Genomic DNA, 25,114 nt, shown 5'->3' on the forward strand with positions numbered 1-25,114 from the left:
GTGTCTCAGGTCCCTCAAAGAGGAAGCTAGCAGTGGACCTGGGAACACAACCTGGTTCCCAGGCCTGGATTAAGGGGCCAGCCGGGGAGGTTAGTTGCTAAGGCACAGCATTAAAATTTATGGGTGTATCATATTAGAATTAGGTTAGCTCCTACTCGACTGTTGAGATTTTAGGAATAGATTAGTATGTAGCTGAGCTAGTCTGGAAATTTTCCGGAAAGAGGCCACCTGGGTCAGACATGCAGGTCTCCTGCCCTTGTTATAAGGTAACCTGTTAAAGGTGCCATACAAGGGCTAGACCGAGACTTGGGCAAACAGACCTGACTGCAGAATGTCATGGTCCTAGCATACAGAGATATACGTAAAGGCTGAAAGAAAAGACCCAGAAGGGGCAGGTTCCATTGCTTGTCAGTGGCTTTGATAAATGGGACATAAAATACAGCGATTCTCTCTCTGGAACATACGGTCGGGGGAAATCCTTTGCAAGTGAGCAAGAGCACTCATAGAGGAGACAACACAAGTTTGTACCTGCTCCAGCCTGTTTCCTTTGGACAAAATCTGTTCTTAATCTCTGAGAAAATAATCATTGGGAGGGTGGGGGGAACTGCGATAGCTCAGTGGTTGCCAGTGGCAGTATTAAATTTGATTGATGATTTATTGTTTTAATTAAGCTTTTACTTGCTTGTTCTTTATTACTGATAGTACAACTGACTTCCCCATAACTCTTGCACAGAATGAACTGGAAGAAAAAAAAGAAAAGGCAGTTTGGTCCACTACAAAGCCTTAGTATACAAAATGGGGCTCTGAGCCATATCTCTCAGCTCAATGAAAGTAGAAAAAAAAAATGGAAAGAAAGAAAAAAAAATGAACAAAACCATTTCTAAGGTGAGGAAAGGATGTTTGATAGGGAAAATGACACAAACTTCCCAGCCAGGAGAATAGTTTCCCAACACCTCTTCCTTTCCCAATCCAGTGAGGTCCTAAGATATGTACAAGAGGTGGGGGGTGTCTGAGGTCCGTAGGAAAGGTGTCAACAAGCCCTTGCTTTTAATGTAAATTAGCATTTCCAGATCTTTCTGAACCCCCAATCTCCACCACTTTGGCAAATCCCTTCCATAGCCAGAGTAAGAGAGCTGATCCATTGCTAACCAAACAATGAAGTGGCATATAGTTTTCTGGGCAGGTTGCTGAACTGTTAAGAATAATAGCACCTGGCATTTATAGAAAATCTACTATTTACCAGACTATGCTAAACATGCTTTATGTATTGTCTCCTTTTTAACCCTTGCAACAAGTCTCAGGAAGGTACCAATTTTATGGATAAGAAAACTGAGGCACAGAGAATTGTAATGGCTTACCCGGGTTTACACACAGCTAGTCAGGGCGGAGATTCAAAGGCAGGACCTGCGGATACCAGAGGCGGTGATTTAACCACTATGCTGCACAGCTTGGTTCAGGGGCTAAGATGAGCCATCTCTTCCTCATCGCTGGAATCTAAATGTTTGCCTTTGCTAAGCACTCCCCATTTTCAGACCATCATAAACCTTAGTGGTTCATGGTTTCACTTGGAACACATGAGTAAAAATAGTGCATTTTAAGATAGATTAAATCTCTGGCTTAAAACTCAGGACGAGTATCAGTCTCTGAGAACCCAGTCATTTGCAAAACAGCTCAGAACCTGGATCCGAAGCCTCCAGGTCCTCTTGTTTCTTCCTGGATTTGAGCAGGAAGGTGCCTCTCCCAGGAGGCTGGCAGCCTCCAGAGGCTATTCTTTTGGAGTCTAGAGATAAAAATACCTGGCAAGAACATATTTTTGGAGACTTAATGTGAAAGCATCTTGCAAGGACATCACACAATTCATCGCACTGTGTCTGGGAGTGTTATTCTTTCTTCCTCCTGTCTAGGCTCAGCGAGCCTTTACCCCAGAGACCTGGACCCTGGCATATGCCGCCTCCCCCGGCCCAGCTAACAGTGCAAACTCTGAACAAAGCTGCTCTTGAAGCTTGGCCATTTAAAAGATTTTATGAAGCCCACTGGGGCCCCCCGATTATTTTGCAACAAGTCATATCCCATGAAGAAATTCACTTCTCTGCAACACAAAACAGAGGGAGATTAAAGAAAATGGCAGAAGGGGCAGGGGGGGTGGAGAAAAGAAGTAAGACCCCCTGCTGTTCTGTCTGGCCAGAATCGTGTCTTTTAGTACCCATATCCGCTACAAAGACGATGTTCTGATGATATATGGCCCTCATACATCACTAAATGACAGTGCTCTCCTGATATTGTACCTTGAAAATATGACACGTGCCAGCAGAAGCAGCAGGGGGTTCATAAGAAGGCCTTTTTATATTTAACTTACCCAACATTTCAATTCTTGTTTAATAGGCTTTAGTTTGTTGGAAGGGATTGTTTGGGGTCCTATGCTGTTTAAGGATTTAGGTCTGGCTCTTTTTTTTTTTTTTTTTTTTTTTTTTTTTTTCCTTTTCAACGAACTCTCAGAACAAAGAAACACAGGCCATTAGAATGTCCCAGCTACTCAAGTAAGCTCTGATTTAAAACAGGGCAGTGTCAAACAGCTCCTCATTCTGTTTAATCATATTTTGAAATAGAACCAAAACATTAGAGATGGCAGAACACAAAAGAAATAACCAGCAAATAAAAATAGTAGCCTAAAGAAAGTAGCACTGCCTGTTTTTTATTAGACTGTACATCGTCTAAGCAAGGGGTCCACTGGCAGCTCCACATTCACGTAACCGTGATGGATGGAACAAAAGCAGCCAGTGGCTTAAGCATACTGGACCCCATCACAGATGCAGCTCTGAGCACTCAGGCTCCCAGAAGCAGGATGGAAGACCAGAAGATGGACTGTGTCCCCTCCTGCCAGGCAACAGCAGCCAGGTATATGAACTGAGAGGAGTAGAGGTGGCATCCTTTCTTTATTTGGCCCCAATTCTCAAGCCTACTCCTCTCCCATCCCCCAGCAAAAGGGAATCAAAGAGATGGGATGTGGGATGGAGCCGGTGCTCCTGAGAAAATGTCCACGGACTCCTGACCAGGGGTGAGAGGGGCTGGAGTCCTGCAAAGAAGTACAGCCTCAAACACGAGCAGTCCAGCCGCCTCTCCCAACACCTCCTATTATTTTACATCGCTGTGTGGCCTTCAGCACATGAAGAATAATGAATCCACTTCTTCCTCCACCCGAAAAGCAAACAGAAAGGAAAGGTGAGTTAAAATTCTATGGCCATTTGTATGCATTGCTGGTGAGCTCTTTGACTCTCCAGATGCTGGGAGCCCAACTCCAACCACCAGCAAGATCTATGACGCAGAGGGCAGAAGCCGGCTTCCCACCCTTCGGGGGACAGCAGGGAGACTGCCCACCAGGTTGGCAGGGGCATTGGAGAGACTGAGGAGGGAAGGTGAAAGAGTTAAAAATAATAATAAAATCAGAGCAACTTCCACCGGAAAGGTTGCAATCTGATGGTCAGGAAGGAGAGCTGGAGATCTGACTTGGGCAGTGCTTTCCTGGCCCACCACCGTGTGAAAGCTGGGCTCCCCGGCTATACAAAGTGGCTGGGAACTCAATGAACCCTTTTCATTGTGCACATAGACGATTCTCTGCCGAGAAGGAAAATGTCCGAAATACGGACATGGAGTGTCTTAGACCCCATTTGTGTCCTGCCCGGGTGACTGGCGGCGGCAAACCATGTCTGCACGCGGCCAGCCCTGAAACGCATCCCCCTCATCAGCACACACGGCTGCCTGCATCACCCACAGTGGGTGGGACTCACCAGGTCCTCAAACGCCCCTGACTCCTGTGGGTCAACAACAAGCCACTGAGCAGATTTTTCACAGGACAGAAGCGTTTTCACAGGTTGCCCATGAAAGCCCGTGCGCTGTTGGGAGCTACAAAAATACCTTCTCTTGACAAGTAAATGGAGCTGACATCACAGGGAAGAGGCAGGGCGGAGGGGCTGCTTGCAGTCCATCTGTCATCTTGACAAAGTAACTTTCTGGTCACTAGTGAGATACTTTTAAAGACATCTGCACAATTGACCCTGACCACCAGCAATCACAGAGGCTTTCAAAGGGACCCCTGGGATGGCAGGCTTTAGAGCTGGTTCCTACCGTCCTGCCTCCAGATAACGGTAAGGGTGGCGTGATGCATCGGTGCTGGAAAGATCCCTGCTCCTGGGTCGTCTTCACGTCAATACTAACTACAGAGGGTGTCCAGTGAGCCTGAAGAACATCAGGCGGGGAAGCAAAGGGAAGCAGGGGCCCTCTAGCCGGCTGGAACTGAAAAAACCAGCCCCAGAGAGCTTTCCCATATGAAGACTGTTCTGTGAGCTAGGGTTGGTCTGACTCATTCACCACGGCCATTAGCAGCGTGTTCTCTTCACCAAGGCCTTCCCAAGGGCCACGTGCAGGTGTCAGAAGGAACTGGACAAGCCACAGATTTATTTCATAGGTTTAGAATGCAATTTGAATCCACTAGCTTTCATTTTCAAATGCATTAAACAATCAACAAATGCAAATTTTGCATATAATCCACTTTGATTAAAGTGTTATAAAGAAATGAAAGTGGCTAGTTACCCACAAAATATTACTTACATAAACTTGCTGCTAAAGGGATTCACACCACGTGCCCCACTTTTAAAAAGTAAGGGTCAAGCATGGTTATTACCCTTAATAATTGGTTTTTTAAAGTTTCACCATAAAACAGCTTCTTGAAATCTTTAACCTCTAACACAAGACAAAAGCGTCAACAGAAAACAAATGGCCTTTAGGAAATGTGACATCTTGGCTCTAAACTCGGATTTTTTCTGCAGGTTAAACATTCGCACTGCAGAATTCAAATCTAGCTGACTAAAAATCCATGAATCTGTTTGACAAATATTGTTTGAGCCCCTGCTGCTGGCCGGGCACGGGGCCAGGTTTTGCTGGGAACAGCAAATATGAATCAGATACATCTTCTGCCCTAGAAGAGCTTACAGTCCAAGAGGGAGAGGGGCCAGCGCATAAACACGGCAAAGCACCTCCTGTGTTGCAACACGAGTGGCGCATACTGCTCTGCATGGGTTCAGAGGAGGAAAAGGTCAGCTCCAACCAAATTCCACCACCACAAACACCCTGAGACCATCCAACCCATCTGGGTTCCTAAGCTGCTATGCGGGCCACTGAACGTCTGAGACTTCAAGAAGTTTTGTTGTACAATTATCTCACTGAGACAGAATCTGACCTACATGTGTCAGCACCTTGGGATGGGACAACCCACTCAAGGAATCTCCTCCACGGAGGACATTCCAGAACATTCCAGCATAGGTGCAGCCACACGGCCCAGCGTCTTCGGCGGCCCCACAGTGTGTCTGAATGTGTATCATGGGGAAATTGTTTGTGCCACATTTTCCTTGCTCTCTGAAATTTCGAGACTTAACATACCCTGCTGGTCTTGTATCTGTAAAATGTCTTAGGTAAAGTATAAAAATACCAACATATTAAATTTTAATTTACATTCCAAAGCTGATAATGATCATGCTACCAAGTATGCACAGAAAGAGCTTTTTTTAAAAAAGTTTTCTATGAGAAAAATTTTGTTTTATAATTGTTATTGCTTATAGTTATATATTTTACTCTGATTATATTATTGTTCACTGGAAGCAACTTTTCATCTTTTAATGTCTTTGTATAATTCCCCCACCATCAGCCTTGATATGCCAAGTCACATGAGCTATGAAAAAGGCAAGTCTTCATTACAGAAAAAGCAGCATTTGGAGTAGAAATGAAATTTCGTGATTTAATTTTGGTGGTTGGAATTAGTTAGATCTTTAAATTATTGAATCAAACAGTTAAACACAAATAGCACATACTCGTTTATCTGACCGATAAGCACAGAGTGGGCCTAGCACCATCTCAGGCCCTGGGGGTACAGCATGAACATCAGATCTGACATCCTCACATGGCCGATATTCTAGTCGGGAGACCTACAGGAAGCCAATAACTGCATAATAACAGGCACTGACAAGGACTTCGGAGAAAATGAAGCAGGACAAGGGCACAGAATTGGGGAGAGTGAAATCCAACAAGACATTTTCTCTGTTTACATTCTTACCCTAGGTGATTTTATACAGATTCGTGGTTTAAAAACCATCGATATGCTGAACGTTCCCACAGTCATGCTCCCAGCTCTCTCACCCTTCAAGGGCAGACTCCTATTCGAATGTGCCCATGGATGTCCAGAAATATCTCTGACTTAAGATGGCCCAAACAGAGATCTCTGTCCCACCCCTCCCCCAAATCTTTCTGACCCTCTACTAAGGAAACATTTGCTCTGAGACCGGAGTGAGGGGATGAGAATAGGTAATATATTGGATAAGTGTGTTCCAGGTACAGGAAAGAACAAAGGCAAGCACCTTTGTTGAGAGGGTGTTGGGTATTTTGTGTGCTGGGAGCCCAGGAGTGAAGTCGGACACAGTGAGGGGTGGAGGGACGCACTGGAAGCAGAGGCCGGAGGCAGCAGCAGGAGCCAGATCTCAGAGGGCCTTGCAGACCACGGTTATACATCAGACTGTGTTACCACTGAGATGAGAAGCCACTAGAGGGTTTCTCATAAATAACTGAAATAATTGGATATATAATTTTAAATGGTCACTGATTGACAATATATTGTCCAGAGGAAAAAAGTGATCATGGAGGTAGTCAGAAATTCCCAGGTATATTTTCAAGGTTTTGCTGTCAAGATTTGCTAATAGATTGAACATAGGGTATAAGAGAAAGAGGAATCAAAAACCCCATGGCTCATGGCCTAGGAAAATGGAACACTGCGGCCGACATCGCTGGCTGGAAAAGACTAGATTTGGGTGAGGGATGGGACAGAAATCTCTGCTTGGGCCATCTTAAGTCGGAGATGCTTCCTGGACCTTCATGGGCACATTCGGATAGGACTCTGCACTTGAAGGGTGAGAGAGCTGGGAGCATGACTATGGGAACGCTCAGCATATTGATGGTTTTTAAGCCATGGATCTGTATACAATCACCTAGGGTAAATGTAAACAGAGAAAACATCTTGATTGGATCTTGGGGCCCTCCAATATTTAAAGTTTGAGAAGGTATGAAAGACTCAGTAAAAAAAAAAAAAAAAAAAAAAAAGCCCAGAAAAAAAAAAAAAAAAAAAGTCCAGGAAAGAGTAGCCATATAAACAAAATTCTTATAAATCCATCACGCAAATGCTGAGAGAATACTACATATGTAAGTCCTTACACACACACACACACACCCTGTACTAAACACACACACGTGCACGAGCACACACACCTGTACTAAATCACTGCCTGAGATTATTACATTAATCCAGTGACCACCAGAGGTCACCTTCTCTCAGCACCTGCCACCATGCCAGATACCTAGAGACCAGGATACTTCAGGATGGGCCTGTCACTGTCAGCCATTTGAGGCTCAATAGATGTTGTCTTGGCCACTGCTGGGTGCTCCTTGCCCCTACTGCTAATAAACACCGTGCCTGCCAAGCTACATCTCTGAGGAAATAGACTCAAGTTTAGGAAAATTCTGACTGGCTAGAAGAGCTGACAATACCAGGGAAAAATTCTAGGACCAATATCCCCAACCAACAAGGCTCGGACCCACCAGAGCCTAGTGACCAAAGGCTAGCTGAGTACTGAGGAAGAGTGTGGGAGGGAGAGAACATTAACCCTTAGGAGTAATGGAAAAAAAAGGAAGGGAGAAATCCTTTATTTTAACTTTTCCTTCTCAGTTATACTAAGACCTAGAGCCAAAACTCTGGGATGAATACAGTCCATAGTCAGACCCTGCTTTCAATTTCTGATCCCAGCAAATGTGGCTCAAAGCTGGGAGTGTGATCTCATCCACGGCAGGGTAACTAGGATAGAGGGATCTAGGGAAGAGGCCTGTACTCACAGGCAGGCACTGGCCAAGAAGCAGGGAAGCCAACACCCCACAACCACTTTGGGGCTCACTCTGGAAGTGAGCGAGAGGCAGAAAGGCCAGCAGAGAAGCTGGAGCTAAAGATATGTTGCAACCGTGGGATTTGTACTCCTCTCTGTCCTTTCAACAAAGAATTTTCTTCCCACATATTGGAAGGCTGTTAAAGTTCCCCTGGGCATTCCCTCCACCAGGCTCAACGATATCAGCACATCGTCACTAGCAGAAAATATTTCCTAACCCCCCACCTAGGCACTCGGCTCTGCCCTAAGCCAGCCTTTAGCTTTTCCTAGCCATCCTTTTCTTAATCCTTATCACAAATGGCCTGCGACGTGGTGCTTCCAACTCTGCGTGTGCCAGAGGGCTCCCCACTGGACACCCCATCGCTCACATGTCTGGCCGCCATGGTATGTGTAGGAAGAACAACCACCCCACTGTAATTCTGCTTGTACGTTTCATTATCAGGCTGAAACCAAGAACTAGAAACTGAAACTGAGAAAAACAAGACAGAAAACTCGAGGAGTGGTGACATCATGGAAATGCTGAGCTAATAACAGAGAAAGAAAATAACATGGTAAAAAATAATAAAGATGGAGATGATAAAGGTGAAACCCTGGAACAATGGAATGCCAGGCCAATTTTTAAAAAAAAATTTTTTTTAAAGGATTCTCATTAAAAGTATGGGAAACAGTTTAGCAACGTGACCAGAATTGAGTGAAGGGAACAGCTCGACTTTACATTCTCCCTGATCACGGAAAGGAAGGTGTGGGCACAAATGGGATGACACGAAGGGAGAGGAAAGAACTCAGGTTTCCCAGAATACTCTGTTCTGGACGAGGAAGGTGCCTGCTGCACAGATATGGTTAGCAGAAGGGAACGGCTCCTATTATGGAGGTTAGGGGATGGAAGGGATTGCGGTGGGGTATCTCCAAACCCCACCTCACCTGGCCCTCAACTCCTTATCGACTGCCTGTTTCCTCCAGATGCTGCTGGAGCCCAGCAAATCGGTCCGAAAACCCTGGCTGTTTTGTCAAATTGCTACATCTAGTTGGCTCATGCTCAAGAAGCAACAAACATCCGTCACATTGGCTTTATCCTGCAGCTGCTGCCCATCACAGAAAGACCACAGAAGACAGAGTGTATCCCTGTGGGAATCCATCATACGAACAGGCTGGCAGCAACCCAGAGGGTCACCCCGTCCCACCCAAAGGCGCCAGTCAGGACTCTACCTAACTGGACCACAAGGACTGTTAAAACCCTAAAGCCCAGGGAAGTTATTTGCTGGGTCTCTCTCACTCACCCCCTCACCCTCCCTGGGTGCTTTCTCAACCCTTGTGGTCAGGAAACATTCTCTGAAAGATATCTCAGTGGAGTCTACCCGGGATGCTGCAGGATTCCCGTACTTGAATCATAGTCCCAACTCTGGCTTGTTTGCAGTGTGAATTTTGTCTTGCTTTACTTTTCTGAGCTTTAATTATTTCACCTGTGAAATAGGTTTCTTGAGAAAACCTACCTACCCTACCTCACAGTGTGGTTTTGAAGAAACTGAAGTTCAGGTTCCCCCTAACTTACGAACATAGTATCTATTCATAAAATAGTTGTTAAGAGGTACTATTCTAGATGCTTCGAATGGTAGTGAGAAGTCAGACATGATTCCTGCCTTGAAAAAGCTTTAAGTCCAACAGGAGAGAGTCCATGTAAATAATCAACAAAACTTCAGGGCAGGCAGGAGTAAGGGTTATAGTAAGAGTGACCAACATAAGTCTTCGAGGAACAAATGATTAATTCCGATTGGGTGACTAGAGGAGGATTGAGAGAGAAACGACATGAAGAGAAAAAGTAGCACTTCAATAAATACCATTAACATGCAAGAGAACTATGTGAAAGCCCCCACAAAAATAATATTCTATAAATGAGAGTTGACCTACTGTTAAGTTTTGTATCAATAACAGAACTTCAATTGCCCCTAACCCCTATTTAATGTGTTGTTGATTCATTGGGGAATTTACCTATATTTATGTTTCTATTTATACATCCTTCTCTTTCCACTAACCTCAGTTGGGAAGAGTTTTCCAAAAATTGGCTCCCCCGTGTAGAGTCACTGGAAGAGTTCATTAAAAATGGAGATTCTCTGGTCTCCACCAGACCTTGGAGTCAGAGTCTCTGGAGGAGGACCCCTGAATCTGCATTTTTAACAAGCTCCCTCCTGGTTCTTAGGCACATTACAACCTGAGAGCCGAAGGCAAAATCCTTACCACTGACTTGTTAATGTGAGATAACATAAGAAGTCATGTCAAAGTATCTGGGAGAGGACCAGGAAGAGGGAGGGGCTGCCAGCCATGGGGACACAATTGTCTGCTCCTTGTCAGCAGTGCCCAAAACTCCGCTGGAAGGGCCTCCCCCCACACGCACATGACTACTGGCTCAACCCCATGTTCACACTTTTATTTTAGACTCTAGGAATAGAAGGTAGTTTGCAAACTAGATCCATTATCTTAATGTTATATGAAATACATACATATTATGCCTGTGTGTATGTATATATATAACCTATCACAGTCAAGGAATAATAATTTGTTCTGATTAATCAAATATTCCAACCAAGAGTTAATATCCGTGGCTTACGTAAGTTCATCAATTTGCTACTACTCCAGAGCAATATAAGATATCTAACTTCAAAACTACCTGGAACATAATTTAATCTTTTTGTCCATTTTTTTAAAAAGTGTTTTTCCAATCTCACAGTGCCTCAGGCCATTATTAACATAAATGCTCAATAAATATGTGCTGAGTTTAATGACCATCAATCATTTCCCTCCGTCAGTCCTAAAACTCAGCTCCCACATTCCCTGCAGAGCACACACTGTGTCATGTGTTCCCTCTCATTGGTATGAAGGTGAACGCTTCCCTCTCTACCTCCTCTCTACCCCCACCACCACCAGAAGGGTCTGAGGATGTACAGAGAGCCCATTAATTCAGAGCTGAGGGTTCAGAGATTTAGAGGTGTTCATGTTTTACTATATCACCACATTTTATGTTTAGTTTATGGACCCGGTGTAAATTCGCCCTTAATTTAAAGGCCCCCTCATTCAGATACACTGCAATAACCTGTCGGAGTTACTATCTCCAGTGAAAAAGCCTTAAGATGCTCAAAGTATGCATGAGGTTGAACCACAAAAATTGCTGTTTCTGTAGGTCAACACCAAATATCAAAATTTTCATATACTTCAGTCAAACACCAAAATCCGGGAACTGTATATGTCTGTCACTTGGTCAAATAGTGTGTAAATTACTTTAAGCAAGCTTCTCTTTGCCCTTGTCCAGTGTATGGTTTATACAAAACAGAAAAAAAAAATGTGTATGTTTTTAATAAATCCCAACTATCCCCCCCCCCCCACACACACACACGCACTCACAAGAAAAAGGAAGCCACTGGTCTGTGGGACATGCATGCCCAGCACATCCCAGTAAGGAGAAAGAAGGGCTAGCTCGTACAACAGAAACCACCCCTGGACTAATGAGACTCGGAAAAAGGGCATATCCCTGCCCCCTTCCTGGCCATCCAGCTCTTCCCCAAATTCCAACTTGAGTCACCTCTTAGGGAAAAGGAATTTCCATCCCAGTGCTCACCTATGTGCTAATGGAACTGGGAGCTGACCTCTAGTGGGTCCCACCGGGCACAGAACCATTGTTTCACATCGCTTGAAAACAGGAAATCACCACGTCTCAATTCCAATAGGCACCATTCCCCGCAAGGAGCATGAACACAGGTACATGGTGAGACCCTAAACTGTTTTGGCATAGCAGCTCTCAAGCGGGAGAATATCTGATTAATCTTTCATGTCCTCTCATTCAGAATATAATGTCCCCCCGAGACCAAGAAACACTGCTACATGAAATGTCTTGATGCTACTGCTTTTACACTATAAATCCACAAAGCAGGAGAGACCCAGCAGTCTGTGAGAGCCTCCAGGATTTGTGAATTTCTGTAAAGAAAAGGGACAGAAAGGGGCAGTCAAACAGGGCACAGCCAGGCTTTTGCAGAGGCAGAAGCTTCAAGCACCACAGACCACAGACACAATGCAGGGGCATCCGACCCAAGAGGGTCACATCTTGCCTCAGACACTTCTGCTTAATGAGAAAATAAAACAGAAAAGGAATCCCCCCCCCGTATTTTCCAATAAGAAATATGAAAAGGAATGCAAATGTCATTACTTTGCTCACGAAAAAGAAAGCAGTGAGGGTGAAAGGAACCTTAAAGCCATGGCCGGGTCCACAGATGTCTCAGAGAGGAACCTAGGAAAGATAGGTGGGGAAAAAAAACAATGCTTACAGAGAAAAAGAAAAAATAATTAAGATAAGGAACCTAAAAATGTCTCTCACTGAGGACCGAACGAATACAAGAACAGCTTTGGGCCTTCTGGTTTTCGTGCCTCCTTTCTGTGGGCCAGGCCTGGTCTCCCGGTCTCATCTTCCTGAGGTCACCCACAGCTGAGAGGGCCCACAGCACCACCAGAGAGACCCACCACACAGGCTCTAAACATAAGATGCTCAGCCTACGCCTGCCAGCCTCAGCAGCCATGAAAAACCATCCAGCCAAAATCTATTTATCTGACCAAGAATACAAGAGCAATTTTGGAAATGCCTGCTTTTATAAGTTAAAATGGGCTCAGTGTCATCGCTCTCATTTTCATTATCACTGTCATTCTCTTTGAAGTATCTCTGGGGCATCATCACTCATGCCGCAGATCCTCTCCCAGAGTCGCTTGACGGTTATTCCATCAAAGTGCAGCATCGGGGAACACAGTCTGGTCAGCGAAGATGCTACTTGCCCCACCCTCTCATTTTCTCTTGTGGAGTTACCTGCGTGAAACCTTAAAACTGCCATTCAGGTTACAGACCCCCCTTTGAACTTCTCATTTGGCAGAGCTGGGTTAGTACCACCCATTACCTAACATTAAAAAAGAAAAGAAAGAAAAAAAAAAAACCTCATTACACTATACGACATGTACATACAATAAGGCCTTTGTCCTTAAAAGAAAAACATAATTTTCAACAGACTCGGCTTCCAGAAGCCAAGGGAGCTAACATCCAAAACCCAATGTAAACATTAAGGCTTGTGTCAAGGTTTCGGAGCTAGCCTCACTAGAAGGAGGAGGAAATGACCGGCTCCGGCAGCAGCAAGGATGGGGAGGCATTTTTCATTGTGACTTTTGAAAGCAAAAGTGAGGTAATCCCAGATCCTTCCCTCTCACACCTCCTCTACTGTCACACACATTGCTGCGTTTGACAGCAGGATGTTTCTCTAAGAGGGAATGTTCCCTTTGTCACAAAGAAAAGCAGGTCTTAGTGTCTATAGGACTCTACATTTTCAAATGTGAGTACATTCCTTTCAAAGGGGAAAATGTGTTTTTGTAATGATTATTTAGGATGTCTTTTATAGAGAGGGTTGACCTTCTGTGACAAACTCTCTGGGAGAATCATGTTTTGGAACTTGGAGTTCCATTCTAGGGGGAGCTAGCCCAAGTGTTAACAACCCAAACTATAAACAGGAAACTCCAGGCTGACTCCTACTCAAGTCCCAAGGTTGCAGACCTCTCGCTGTAGATATGGCGCTTGCAGAGATGACTGGACAAGGTTCTTAGACTTGCAGACTTCATCTCGTAAGACATGCACTCACCCAAGTCACTACATCACGACACAGAGCATGGGGGCGAAGAGAAGATGGCTCACACCCGGAGAGCAGGGGATGGGACCGTGGGCTGCACACCTTCAAAGCTGCATGGATTTGTAGGGCCCTCGAGTCCAAATCCAGTCCCATCAGTGACTCTGGGGTTAGCCTGGAGAGGGTGAGGCCCCACAGCACGGGCATGCCTGAGCGACTGTGGTCAGAGAGCAGGACTCGGCACACTCTCAGACAGGGGGTGGGGGGGTGGCTCGCCAGTGCCAGCTTAGCAGGTCCACTCGGGAGTCGGGTTTACATCCTTGCCCCCCACCTGCCACCTCCTGATTCAACAGCAAGTGCTGAAAGAGGACAACTAGCTTCACAACAAAGGCAATGTTGTGCTTAGCTATCTGCAGAGGGGCGCCAACCAAGCAGGTGAGTCTTTGAAGACAAAAAACAGAGCAGCCATCCATCTTGCGAAGTCCCAATATGACCAGCATTTTCCATCTTCTATTAGAAAAGATAGCAATCACGTCTATCGAAGTTCCGTTGTCTACCCTAACAGAAATTCACAGTAAACATATTTCACACGGGTCCATTTCATCACTTCTTAAAAGCATTGCATCGACAGTGACAGTGGCAGTAGCTATTGTTTCGGAAGTGCTTACCATATTCCAGAACCTGTTCTAAAAACTTTACATGCTTGTGTTGTTGTTTTAAAGATTTTAGTATTTATTTTTTTTTATTTATTTATTTGAGAGAGAGAGAGAGAGAGAGAGCGCGCACACGCCAGCATGCATGGGGGGAGGGGTAGAGGGAGAGGGAGAAAGAGAATCCCAAGCAGACTCTATGCTGAGTGCGGAGCCCCACACCGGGCTCAGTCTCAGGACCCTGAGAACATGACCTGAACCAAAATCAAGAGCAGACACTTAACTGACTGAACCACCTAGGTGCCCCTAGAACTTTACATGGTATTTTTTTTCTTTTTTTTAAGATTTTATTTATTTATTTGAGAGAGAGAGAGAGACAGCCAGAGAGAGAGGGAACACAAGCAGGGGGAGTGGGAGAGGAAGAAGCAGGCTCCCAGCACAGGAGCCTGATGTGAGGCTCGATTCCAGAATGCTGGTATCACGCCCTGAGCCAAAGGCAGACGCTTAACGACTGAGCCACCCAGGCGCCCCTAGAACTTTACATGTTTTAACCCACAGTTCTGACCAAAGCCCTACAATGAAGATAAAGAGATACAGAATATTAGGCAATTCACCCAGAGCCTTACAACTATTAATGCATAGACATACGAATCACTACACTATTGTTCTTTAAAAAATATACTTTTTAAATTATCTGCTAAAAACTATGGCATACACTTCACTGTCTTCTATTCAAATTCTTGCCCTTAATAATTCCATTTATACTCTTAACAAAGGCCTTTCACAAACATCAGTGCATTTAACCCACACACATCACCTCAGTTAATAGCTCCAGTCAACAGATTAGGGTCTGTATGATTATTCCTCTTTAGAGATGAAGCTGAAGGGTGCACACACCATTGCGACTTGCCCAGGACTCACAACTAAGGCTCAGAGAGTACAAGTCACCTGTTCAGTGGTGCACAGCTAGCAGCGGGACCCCCTGAGACTTGAACCCATAATTTCAGACGCCAACGCTGCCACCCCACGGCTATATTTCAATGACAAAGCAGATATTAAACATTTAGTGAAGAAAGAAAATATTTTTCCTGAAGATCTAGCTAAGGGATTAAATTATATCATAATATTTTTTAAAGCACCATTAGCAGTTTAATAGAACAAACTTGAAAGTTTATAATGGTAAGATTTTATATTAGCCAGGCTCTTTTATATTGTTGCTCTTATTCATAATAATAACAATAATAATAATAAAAGCCTCAATGTGGCCTTGTCCATTTTGCACTTAACTATAGAAACATTCCAAAGATGTTTGGGAAAGTATGTTACTTTTATCCATGAAATTAGTTTTGTTTTGGTACCTTTTAAAGTTTCATGTGGTATTTATTCACTTTTACTAAGATCTTTCCAAATCAAAGTTTGGAAAATTTGTGATTTTTGCTCTAAATTTTCAAAATCCCTACAGCAATCTTAATTCTGGATTTCTATCAAATAGGGTTCCAGCAAATTCCATCTACGATGAACTCTATTCCATGTGAAAACATACAGCAGGTATTAGGGACGTGGGCACCATCACTGATTGTTTCCAGGAGTCCAATAAGATGATGAAAAAGGTCTTTCTTTGATAGTCTCCTAGAATCTTCAGTCTAACGCTGCAATATTTAATACCACTGGTCTCTCTGTTCTTCAAACATCTTCTGCCTTGGCCTGCACTTTCCTGGTTCTGCTCCTTCTCCTATAACTACTTCTCAATCTCTGTCATGGGTTTCTCTCTTTCTACCCTTCCCTTAAATATAACCCTTCTTCCAATTACTCTTGTAGGCCCATTTCTTGAAAGCTCAGTGTAGACAAATAACTTATTCCCAAAGTGTTGCAGTGTATATCAGTTCAGGCAGTTAACAAATGTCTGTCCTCTGGTCCTGATTTCTCTCACGAGCCTACTGAGCTATTCTACCTGGAAGGTCATCAAAGCCAACTCATCAGGTTTAAACTCATTCCAACGCACTTGTATCAGTGACCTCTTCTCTTCCTACATTGTCTATACCACCGGTAGAACTCTCGAAATTCCCTCTAATCCATCCCATCTCTCACTTCTGCCATCTCTTCTATTGCCAAGTTCTATCAACTTGGGCTCTAAAATTCCTCTGCAAGTCTAGGGGTCCCAGCACAGTGGTAGACTTTTTTAAGGGGAGCAACCCAATTTTGACTAGTGTATAAAATTTGTGCTACCTCTGAGAACACATACTACCATGGTAATATCTACCACATGCAATAATTTGCCAAATGAGTCACACAACAGTGGAGAACAAAAATGGAATTTTGAAAAGGGAGCCCTGGGAAGTAAACTATTCTACTCAGGTGGCAGCACCCTGCTCTAGAGACACCAAGTGATTAGCAAAGTGACTGCTACAGAGACACCCTAGCACATCACTCTACCATAATGACACTGCATTTTAACTACTGTCTTGCTGGGCGTGGCTTAGAGTCTTTTAAACCACATATTCTAGAATTGGAAGGTGGTTAAAGAAATTCAAAAGAATGAGCGACACTGGCTTATCCCAACGTCTCCTTCCATTCCCACTGCCCATGCTGCTTACTCTCACCTGCTTGCTGCTTGCTCTTCCCCGACCACAACACATTCCTGGAGTCTATTGTCCAAACTCCAGCCTCTCCACAACTGAAACATGCCCACGAAAGCTCCTCGAGGCATTTATAGAAAACACATCTGATTGTGTCATGTGGCTGCAACAAAATAGGAAATCCTCCCAATTACATGAGTGGAACCGATCTCCTTATTACTGCACTCCACCCAGTTTCCTGACTCCAGCTTCCACCAGAGCTGTGGGCACTCGGGACACGGCCACTTCCACAATCCCCAGGCACACACGCCTCCGTGCCTTTCTTCCAAAGACGCCTTGCCAAGACCAGCTTTCCTCCACCCGTCAGGGTCCCAGATAATTCAGTCAGAATTCAACTGCAACTCCCCTAGTACTTGGGTTCGAGTCGATTATAGTGCTTTTTCTGTCACCCCTGTGGAACTTATTTATGCGTGGGTCTTTCTCCCCCATTAGGTCGTGGGCAAGAATCTGTCCTGTTGGTCTTTGCCTCCCCGAGGTGCCCAACCAGCACAATGCTTCAAACACAGAAAAGGCTAAAAATAATAAAAGAAAATGGAAGGGGAGAATTTGGTACGGAGAGAAGGAAGAAAGAATAATATTATTGAAATTATAACCTGCTATCCCTAGTGCTTTGAGAAGTGTCTTATAGAATTAGATCTGGGAATCAAGAGGTCTTAAAATATACACTCAGCTCATTTGCTGATCTTTACTAAGTTCCACAAGCACACTCAACCTCCCGGTGTCATGAAAGGTGGTGTTATTTCTTCTTTTTATCACAAAGGAGTCAATATACCATCAGCTGGACAGAAGTGCCACCGAAGAGGGTGCGAAAAAGTGATATCCTTTATTTGTGCCACAAATGTTTATTAATTGACTTTATTTTCCATCGTTTTGCCTTGCCTGACTTTTCTAACTATGTCCTCCTCTTCTGCCTCACCGTCTCTGTATCCCAGTCTGCAGAAGGGCTCCCCTTCCTCAGCATTATTTCCTACACTTAAAACACAGTTCGCCATTGGTACGCACTTGGAAGGCCAGAGTCTACAAGTGAAATGAAAGCATGTTTAAAATGGGATGGGGATGGGACTGGGGAAGGGGAGCACACGAGTAAATGGGCAGCAAAAACCCACTCAAGTCTGGAATGGGGTTGACAGACTTCCACGAGGCGGGCCAGGAAAATCCCCACGCTGCCAGACCACTAGGCAGTTTTTCCAGAATTACGGCGCTCCTGAGTCCCAACTCTATCCCTCTGCCAATAAAAGTACAAGTGAAGGTGACCCCACAGGCACAGAGATGTAAATACTCTGCAGAAAAACGAGGCCCCTCTTCCATGGAAAGTTTTTTTAGTGTTTAATGGAGAGCAAGGGGAAAACTTACACCAGGGCTCGCAGACCACTGGACCAATAAGGAAGCAGCCTAGATCAGCCCAGTCCAAGTCTGGAGGGACAGAAAAGCCCACAAATGTTCCTGACTTAGCCCTGTTCATTCATAACGATGGGTGGGCTTGGCATCATTATCCCCATGCTGCTGCTTCTTTTTTTTTTTTTCTTCCTTTTCTGATGAAACTTTGCATCTTATTCCATGTGAGGAAATAAGAATTTAAACAATAATGTCATCATCAACAACAACAACAATGAATCATTCTAGAGAGCTTACTCCACGCCAAACTCTGGGCCAAGCTTTCCATGCTGCCTCACTCACTTCATTCCCACGGCAGCTCTCTGAGCTTCATACTGAGTTCATCCCGCTCTCCAGATGAGGAAACCAAGCCTTAGAAAGGTAAGGTGACCTTCCCAAGTTCACCACCAGTGAGTGACAGAACCTAGATTGGAACCCAGGGCTGTCCGATGCCAGCGCCAAAGCTCTTTGCCAAAATATGATGCAATGCCAGACAAAAGCTGCCTGAACTGTGGGTCTGCCTTTGAAAGGGCCCCCCAAATTCCAGACTTGGTGTGCACTACAAGACCAAAATCACTCTACCCGCCCCCAAAGAGAGCCTGTGTCAGCTTTGCCAAGGTTGAAATAACTCTCTGAAGCCCTTGGAAGTATTTATAGACGTCTGTAAATAGTAAACAACTAGTAAAAGCAAATCGGTTTAGTGGAGAAGGCACTGGCTTCACATCCCAGTCTGTCTCTTAGGAACTGGATAAGCTCAGGATATTTGCTCGGCCTCTCTTAGCCTCGATAAAGCATGGGTAGAAATAACTGCCTCAGAACTGGTACTGGTGAACTTTCCAGCACAGTGCTATAAATAAGATACCTCCCCTTAAAACCACTCTATTGAATACATTGTTTTATGGAAAGGCAATTGATCACAATACCTTCTAAACAGAAAGTAAATAAATAAACACACAAATCCTCATCACTTCCTTAGCATCCAAAGTCTAAACATGATATGAAACAATTTTTAAAAGATATGATAATCTGTGTATATGTGCACATAGTAAGGGCAGTGTCTGTCTGAACACATCTTGCCTGCTCCCTATTTCCTCTCTCTCTCTCTCTCTCTCTCTCTCACACACACACACACACACACACACACGATAAATCCTAATACAACATTATCTCCCTCATTCTCAAACATGTGCCTAACACTTGTTCAGATAATGACATCTACTCTCTAGCCAGCTAATTTAAACAATAAAAGAACATGAGGATTTTATAGAGATAAGGCACCCGGAGAACCGAAGATGCTGGTAGCTACTTGTTTAGTGACAGAGGATTTTTGTGATTAAAAAGTAGAAGACAGCAGACAAAGTCTCCTCTGTTCTCAGCACTTGGTTGACTCCAAGAGAGGTGGAGCCCCGCTTCTTGTAACACCAAATTTCACATTGCTCTTTATGAGCAGAGGGTCCACTTCTACATTGCACCTCTGGATTTAAAAGAGGAAATTCAAACCTCAGAATAATGTTTTTTGCTGAACAAAATGTATGCCAAACTAAGCTCTGACTGACTTCCGGTTTTCTGAGTCCTGGCCCCAAAGATTTCTCAGGTTTCCAGAACCGGGCCGAACTCACTGGCTTGTCCTGCTTCCTTGTATGTGACACTTAGGTGGAAAGGGACAAGAAGTAGGGGTACCACCTCCCAGGCACACTTGGTGGATCTGGGGATGCCCAAAAGATCCCGAGAATTGCTTTGGATCCCTTATCTGAACGTGACTGGCTCTTATCGCTGTACTTCAGGAAAGACACCCATGTGTTTTCCTAGGCATTCTGGGGGGAAAATTCCAGCAGAAAAGCATGGGGGGGGGGGCGGGAATCGTACAAAACAGCAGTAAGTCTGAGCCTTTTCTTCCTCAGCCCCATAAAAGACCATTTTTTAAGGTGGGGAAAAGCTACGCTTTGCTTTCTAACTAAACAATGGAGCACTTGCATCTTTAATCTAAACTGCCCACTGGATTCCCTCAATTTCATGACAGCAGTCCAAGTTCTCACCTTCCCCTTGAATAGATGAACTGAAGCTTTCTGGCTCCTACACTTTAAAACTATATCTCTCACCAGCTAACCGACAGGTTATTCTTGGATCATAGCTGATTCTGGCAAGATGCTGGGCCTCAGCAGGTGAGGATAAATGAGAATACAATTATTCGGTTCTGCTTGCCGTGGCCACTGCATTCGCTGTCATCCTCAAAATTCCCACAGAAATGAGCTCATTCCACCTTTAAAACATTTCGGAGCTTAAAAGTTTAAATCAGGCCAAGTTGATTTTGCGGGGTTTTTCAAGCTTTTACACTGCAATTATACACAGAACTTTGTGCCACCTATTTCCTCCCAACTGTAACATTTTACGTCTTTTTTAAGCATACGTTGAGGTTAGCTTTTTTTTTTTTTTTTTAAGTACATGTTATGAAACAAGATATGAGCTTGCGCTCAGCTTTAGGTACCTTTTTGCCAAAAGGCCGGACCAACACAAACTAAATAGGACTATTTTCTTTATCCAAAGTACAGTTTTGACTATTACATACCCTCTTAATGTACATACATAAAACTAGCTCACAACTAAAGCTCCCTGCCGGTCAACTGAAATCATAACGAGATTTTCTTTCATATAATGTGATTAACAAATGTCAGCTAACTGAACTCCAAAACGACTCAAAAGAAAAAAACAAAATAACTCAAGCAGCACCGAGAAGTAAAATAACTCAACAATCTTTCTATTTTTTCCTTGCTTTTTCACATCTTTAACTAAGCGAATAGCCTGTTCCACTCGATTATAGGTATGAGCTCTACAGGCAGACAAAACCGAGAGCGAGTTCCAGCTCTATCTACTAACATATGAACTTCACAAGCCAAGCTACAAGACTCCTTTAGCCTCAGTTTCCTTGTCTGTAGAATGGGGGTAAAAGTCCTCAAAGAATTTTTGTGAAGGTTATATGAAATAATACATGCTTAGATCATTGCCAGCAATATAAATATTGCTACTACTGATATTATCTATCTGCTAAATATGGCTACCTTCCAACCTAGCTATAAAAATGTCAACCAGCCTCACAGCCGTCTATGGTGCTTTGAAATCCTTGGTCTGCAGCGGATCCCTTGGAAACTTACAAGAACACATGCAAATACAGAAGTGGCCAATCATCTATTCCTTCTCAATTTTATCAAGTCATTACAAATGTTTGGGAAGCACTGACTATGATAGCTTGGGTCCCATAATCCTACACGAGGCAAGGTCAGGATAACATATCACCAAACCTTCCAGCTCCTGAAAGAACTCTGAGGCATCTCCCAAATAACAAGTGAGTTGGATTGCCAGAGTCACGACTTTACACATTTAGAAAGGATTTTTTTTTTTAAAGATTTTATTTATTTATTCGACAGAGATAGAGACAGCCAGCGAGAGAGGGAACACAAGCAGGGGGAGTGGGAGAGGAAGAAGCAGGCTCATAGCAGAGGAGCCTGATGTGGGGCTCGATCCCATAACGCCGGAATCACGCCCTGAGCCGAAGGCAGACGCTTAACCGCTGTGCCACCCAGGCGCCCCACATTTAGAAAGGATTTCTGACAGGTCTCACTCAAAGCAGATACCTCTAAATGTTAAAGATATAAATGAACTGACTGTCCTTCTGAACTTAATCAATACTTTTCCAGGATAAATAATCATTCCCACTTGAATTCCAACTGATTCATCTTTTCTCTTCAGATTCATTTCTTTAGCTTCAAAATGGGAAGATTCTAACATCTTGTATTATCAGTAAGGCTGTGCTTTCAGAGAAAGGCACGATTTTCTACCCTGAGGAGAATACTGACAAGGGGGATTGCTCTGTATAGAGTTTTTCATAATGTTACTTGGGAACAGTTTTGCAAACTCTATGTTTAAACTTCATAAGTAGTAAGAATGCTGAGGAAAAAGAAACAGTATTTTCACATGCGGAGCTCCAAGCACATTTAAATGTTACTCAGGAATTTCCCCTGAAATCTTAAAAGATTAAGATAAAATAATTCACTCATATTATACAGATAAGATCAATGAAGGGGGAAGGTTATCTCTACCCCCCCCCAACCCACTGCATTTGTAAATATACAACAGATACAAAATTTAAACACAAAGCTTCTTTTCAACAGGTCCTTTAGTGAAGGATCACTAATTAACATGGCAACTCATAAACAAAATCCAAAGAGCCCCCCTCTCGGCTTTTAATTGGCAGCAATATTTACCATCTCAGCAAATGTACTGCATTTTTACTTCTGTTTGTTGATTCCCTTAGTCTTCAGAACCTGCTAATCATTTGATACAGGCATTCACCTTCACTCATTTATCATTTTGCAACATTGACCTCATCCCTTGTCATGAAAAAGTTTGGGTAGTTTAAACCCAGATGGCTTGGCTTTCACCTAAATTGAGAAGACTCCCTTCGCCAGTTCCATACAGCATGTTGATCTGATAACTAGCAGTCATCTATCACTTTAGGGCTTTGCATTTGACTGCCTGAATGTTTTTCCAGCAGGGTTTTGTGACGTGTAGTTCTTAACCAAGTTTTGCCAATGGTGATTGGCATATAAAACACTCTTAAGCAAAAATGTTGCTCCTTGTGAGTCACTATTTCATCTCAGAACTTCTTGTTCATATAACTTAATCTTCCCCATGCGGTTACTCATTCCATCCTATCATTTACTCTTAAACTAAAATAAATTGAAACAAGTTATGTTTTTGAATCTATTAGCCACTGCCAGTGTTAATTAAGCAGCTGACAGCCAAGTGTCATTCTCTGTTAAGGATAGAATGTCTTTTCTGACTCATGCATCCAGATCAGAAATATAAAGACTGTTTTTGAGATCTTAGGGTACAACGGGCAAAGAAACCCAAGATTACGTCTTGTCCTCAGGTTTCTTCTTTGTGACTGTCACCTCTCTTTCCCTTTGTCACATACCTTATCCCTGACCTTTATACCTAAATGTTATCTCACCATTTTCTCACTAAGACGACAGAACCAAGGCAGAAAGTTTGATGGCACCTGATTTTGTAGCAACAGCCATTCTGTGAACAGACAGTGTCAACAGTAATTATCACGGGGACAGTGCTGTACAAAGTCCATCTTAATTTTTTTTCTATAAGGATGATGTCAAAAATAAGAATCCTAAGCCTGATGAAACAGAAAGTACCAAAGTTATAAAACTCAGAAATTCAGCTGAATTCAATTCACCAGCTATGTGCAGTTCTGTAATGACTAAAAACAATTTTGAAGATCTGGTTATATTATTACATTTAATGGATTCACCTTGTCAAAGAGAGCAATTGACTTCACATTACCTGATCCCCATACTTACCAAGCAGACACACATTATACAAGGATTGTCTGTGATAAATGGAATCTGGAGGACTTCACCTTCATTTTCACATTTTGCAACAGAACCTGAAGTGAAAAAAAAATTTTAATTTTGCTTAATTGCATTATTGCAAACATTTAATTTTTTACACTAACCCTTCTTTGAAGCAACTACCAAATTCAGAAATCCCTAATGAGTTTTAAATTATCAAACTCAACAAAAACAAATTCCCCCCAAAAAATAATTATTTTAAATAGTTTTATTTAAATTTTTTTTAAAAGAATGTTATATAGAGACAGATTTTCTGCTCTCAGATGGCTTAAGCACAAATCCAACTCTTTCACTGAGTGTTTAATAATACTCCTCCTCGATGAAGGCATTTCAACTAAGCACATACCCCCATATGCAAAAAAAATTTCAAAGTGGACATTAGGGCTGAACGGAACTCAGGACTGCGTCAACGAACAGGCCTTTATATGAATCTGCCTCAGATTGTCTTGAGTTTAAATCACTTTTTGAAACAATCCTTTCTCCTCTTCTCTTAGAAATTGACTTAATATTTTCTTTTCTGCACCAGGTGTCAGTAAAGTATGTCCTTCAGAATAGCTGCTGAGGTCTTCACCTGCCTGAAAGCGTATCATTATTATATCCTGCTAGTATTACCTTTTTTAAATATGACAGTTTCTTCAAATTCAAAGTCTGGAGAGCCAGTACTTTAAAAAGCACTCCTAACACAGATGCTATATTGGAACCTTATAGAGTGAGAAAGAAGGATGTGTGGAAAACGGTGCGAATTTTTCCTTGATATGCACAGGAGAAGAAATCAAAATAAGGGTTGAGGAAAACAATAAAAATAAAGAAATTTCTATCACTATACTCATGTGAATAGCCTCTCAGTCCTCCATCCCTTAACCTACTCACTGCCTTCCCACCCCTTAACACGGCGGGCTTAGCTTCATCCTCATCCGCCAGCGAGTAGCAGGCGCCAGGGTGCTCGATCCCCACCCTCGCGTCCCCGGGGCAAGCCAGCGCCTCCTCTCCCAGGTACCAAGCCAGCGTCCGGGAGGGCCGGTCCCTCCCGCCCCCTCCCCTACCTGTCAAGAAGGAGGAAGCCAGAGACATGGGGACCCCCGAGCAATTGAGCAGCAGCAAGACGCAGCAGGTAATCCCGGGCGAGCGCCGGCAGGGACGCTCAGCCAGAGCCCTGACGCCGGAGAACCAGAGCATCGTCACCTGGAGGGAATCCCGGGCGACTGCAGGTCCCGCGCCGCCGCCTCTGCTCCGCTACCGCCGCTCGCAGTCAAAAAGGGCTCTCAGCCGGCGAGTCGGGAGACAGTCCGCGAAGGAGGGAGGCGGGCGCCCGGGAGCGGCGGGGGGGGGCGGGGGGAGCGAGGGGTGAGGGGCGCCAGGGAGGAGGGGTCCTGCGGCCAGGCTCCTCCAATGCGGCTTTTTTTTTCTTTTTTTTTTTTT

General features: G+C 43.8%; 2 protein-coding genes across 4 annotated transcripts in view; one reads left to right on the forward strand and one right to left on the reverse strand.

The window, feature by feature from the left end:
* BMPER (BMP binding endothelial regulator) overlaps window positions 1-25,010 on the reverse strand; it is a 237,222-nt gene extending 212,212 nt beyond the window's left edge. For 2 of the 3 annotated variants that reach the window (XM_040644112.1, XM_008686482.2), the window contains exons 1-2: window positions 24,739-25,010; window positions 23,645-23,730 (exon numbers count right to left, since the gene is read on the reverse strand). In XM_040644112.1, the coding sequence (XP_040500046.1) occupies window positions 23,645-23,730; window positions 24,739-24,871 (219 nt within the window). In that variant the 5' untranslated portion in view covers window positions 24,872-25,010. The remainder of the gene's footprint in view (window positions 1-23,644; window positions 23,731-24,738) is intronic. The other variant, XM_040644113.1, reaches the window with a different exon arrangement.
* Window positions 24,719-25,114, forward strand: part of LOC121105816 (basic proline-rich protein-like) — a 1,941-nt gene continuing 1,545 nt past the window's right edge. Inside the window, exon 1 of the mRNA XM_040644114.1 lies at window positions 24,719-24,806. The gene's annotated coding sequence lies outside the window, so the exon portion shown is untranslated. The remainder of the gene's footprint in view (window positions 24,807-25,114) is intronic.

The sequence above is a fragment of the Ursus maritimus genome, unplaced genomic scaffold, assembly GCF_017311325.1.
Source record: "Ursus maritimus isolate PB19 unplaced genomic scaffold, ASM1731132v1 scaffold_3, whole genome shotgun sequence".
In the NCBI taxonomy this organism is placed as follows: domain Eukaryota; kingdom Metazoa; phylum Chordata; class Mammalia; order Carnivora; family Ursidae; genus Ursus; species Ursus maritimus.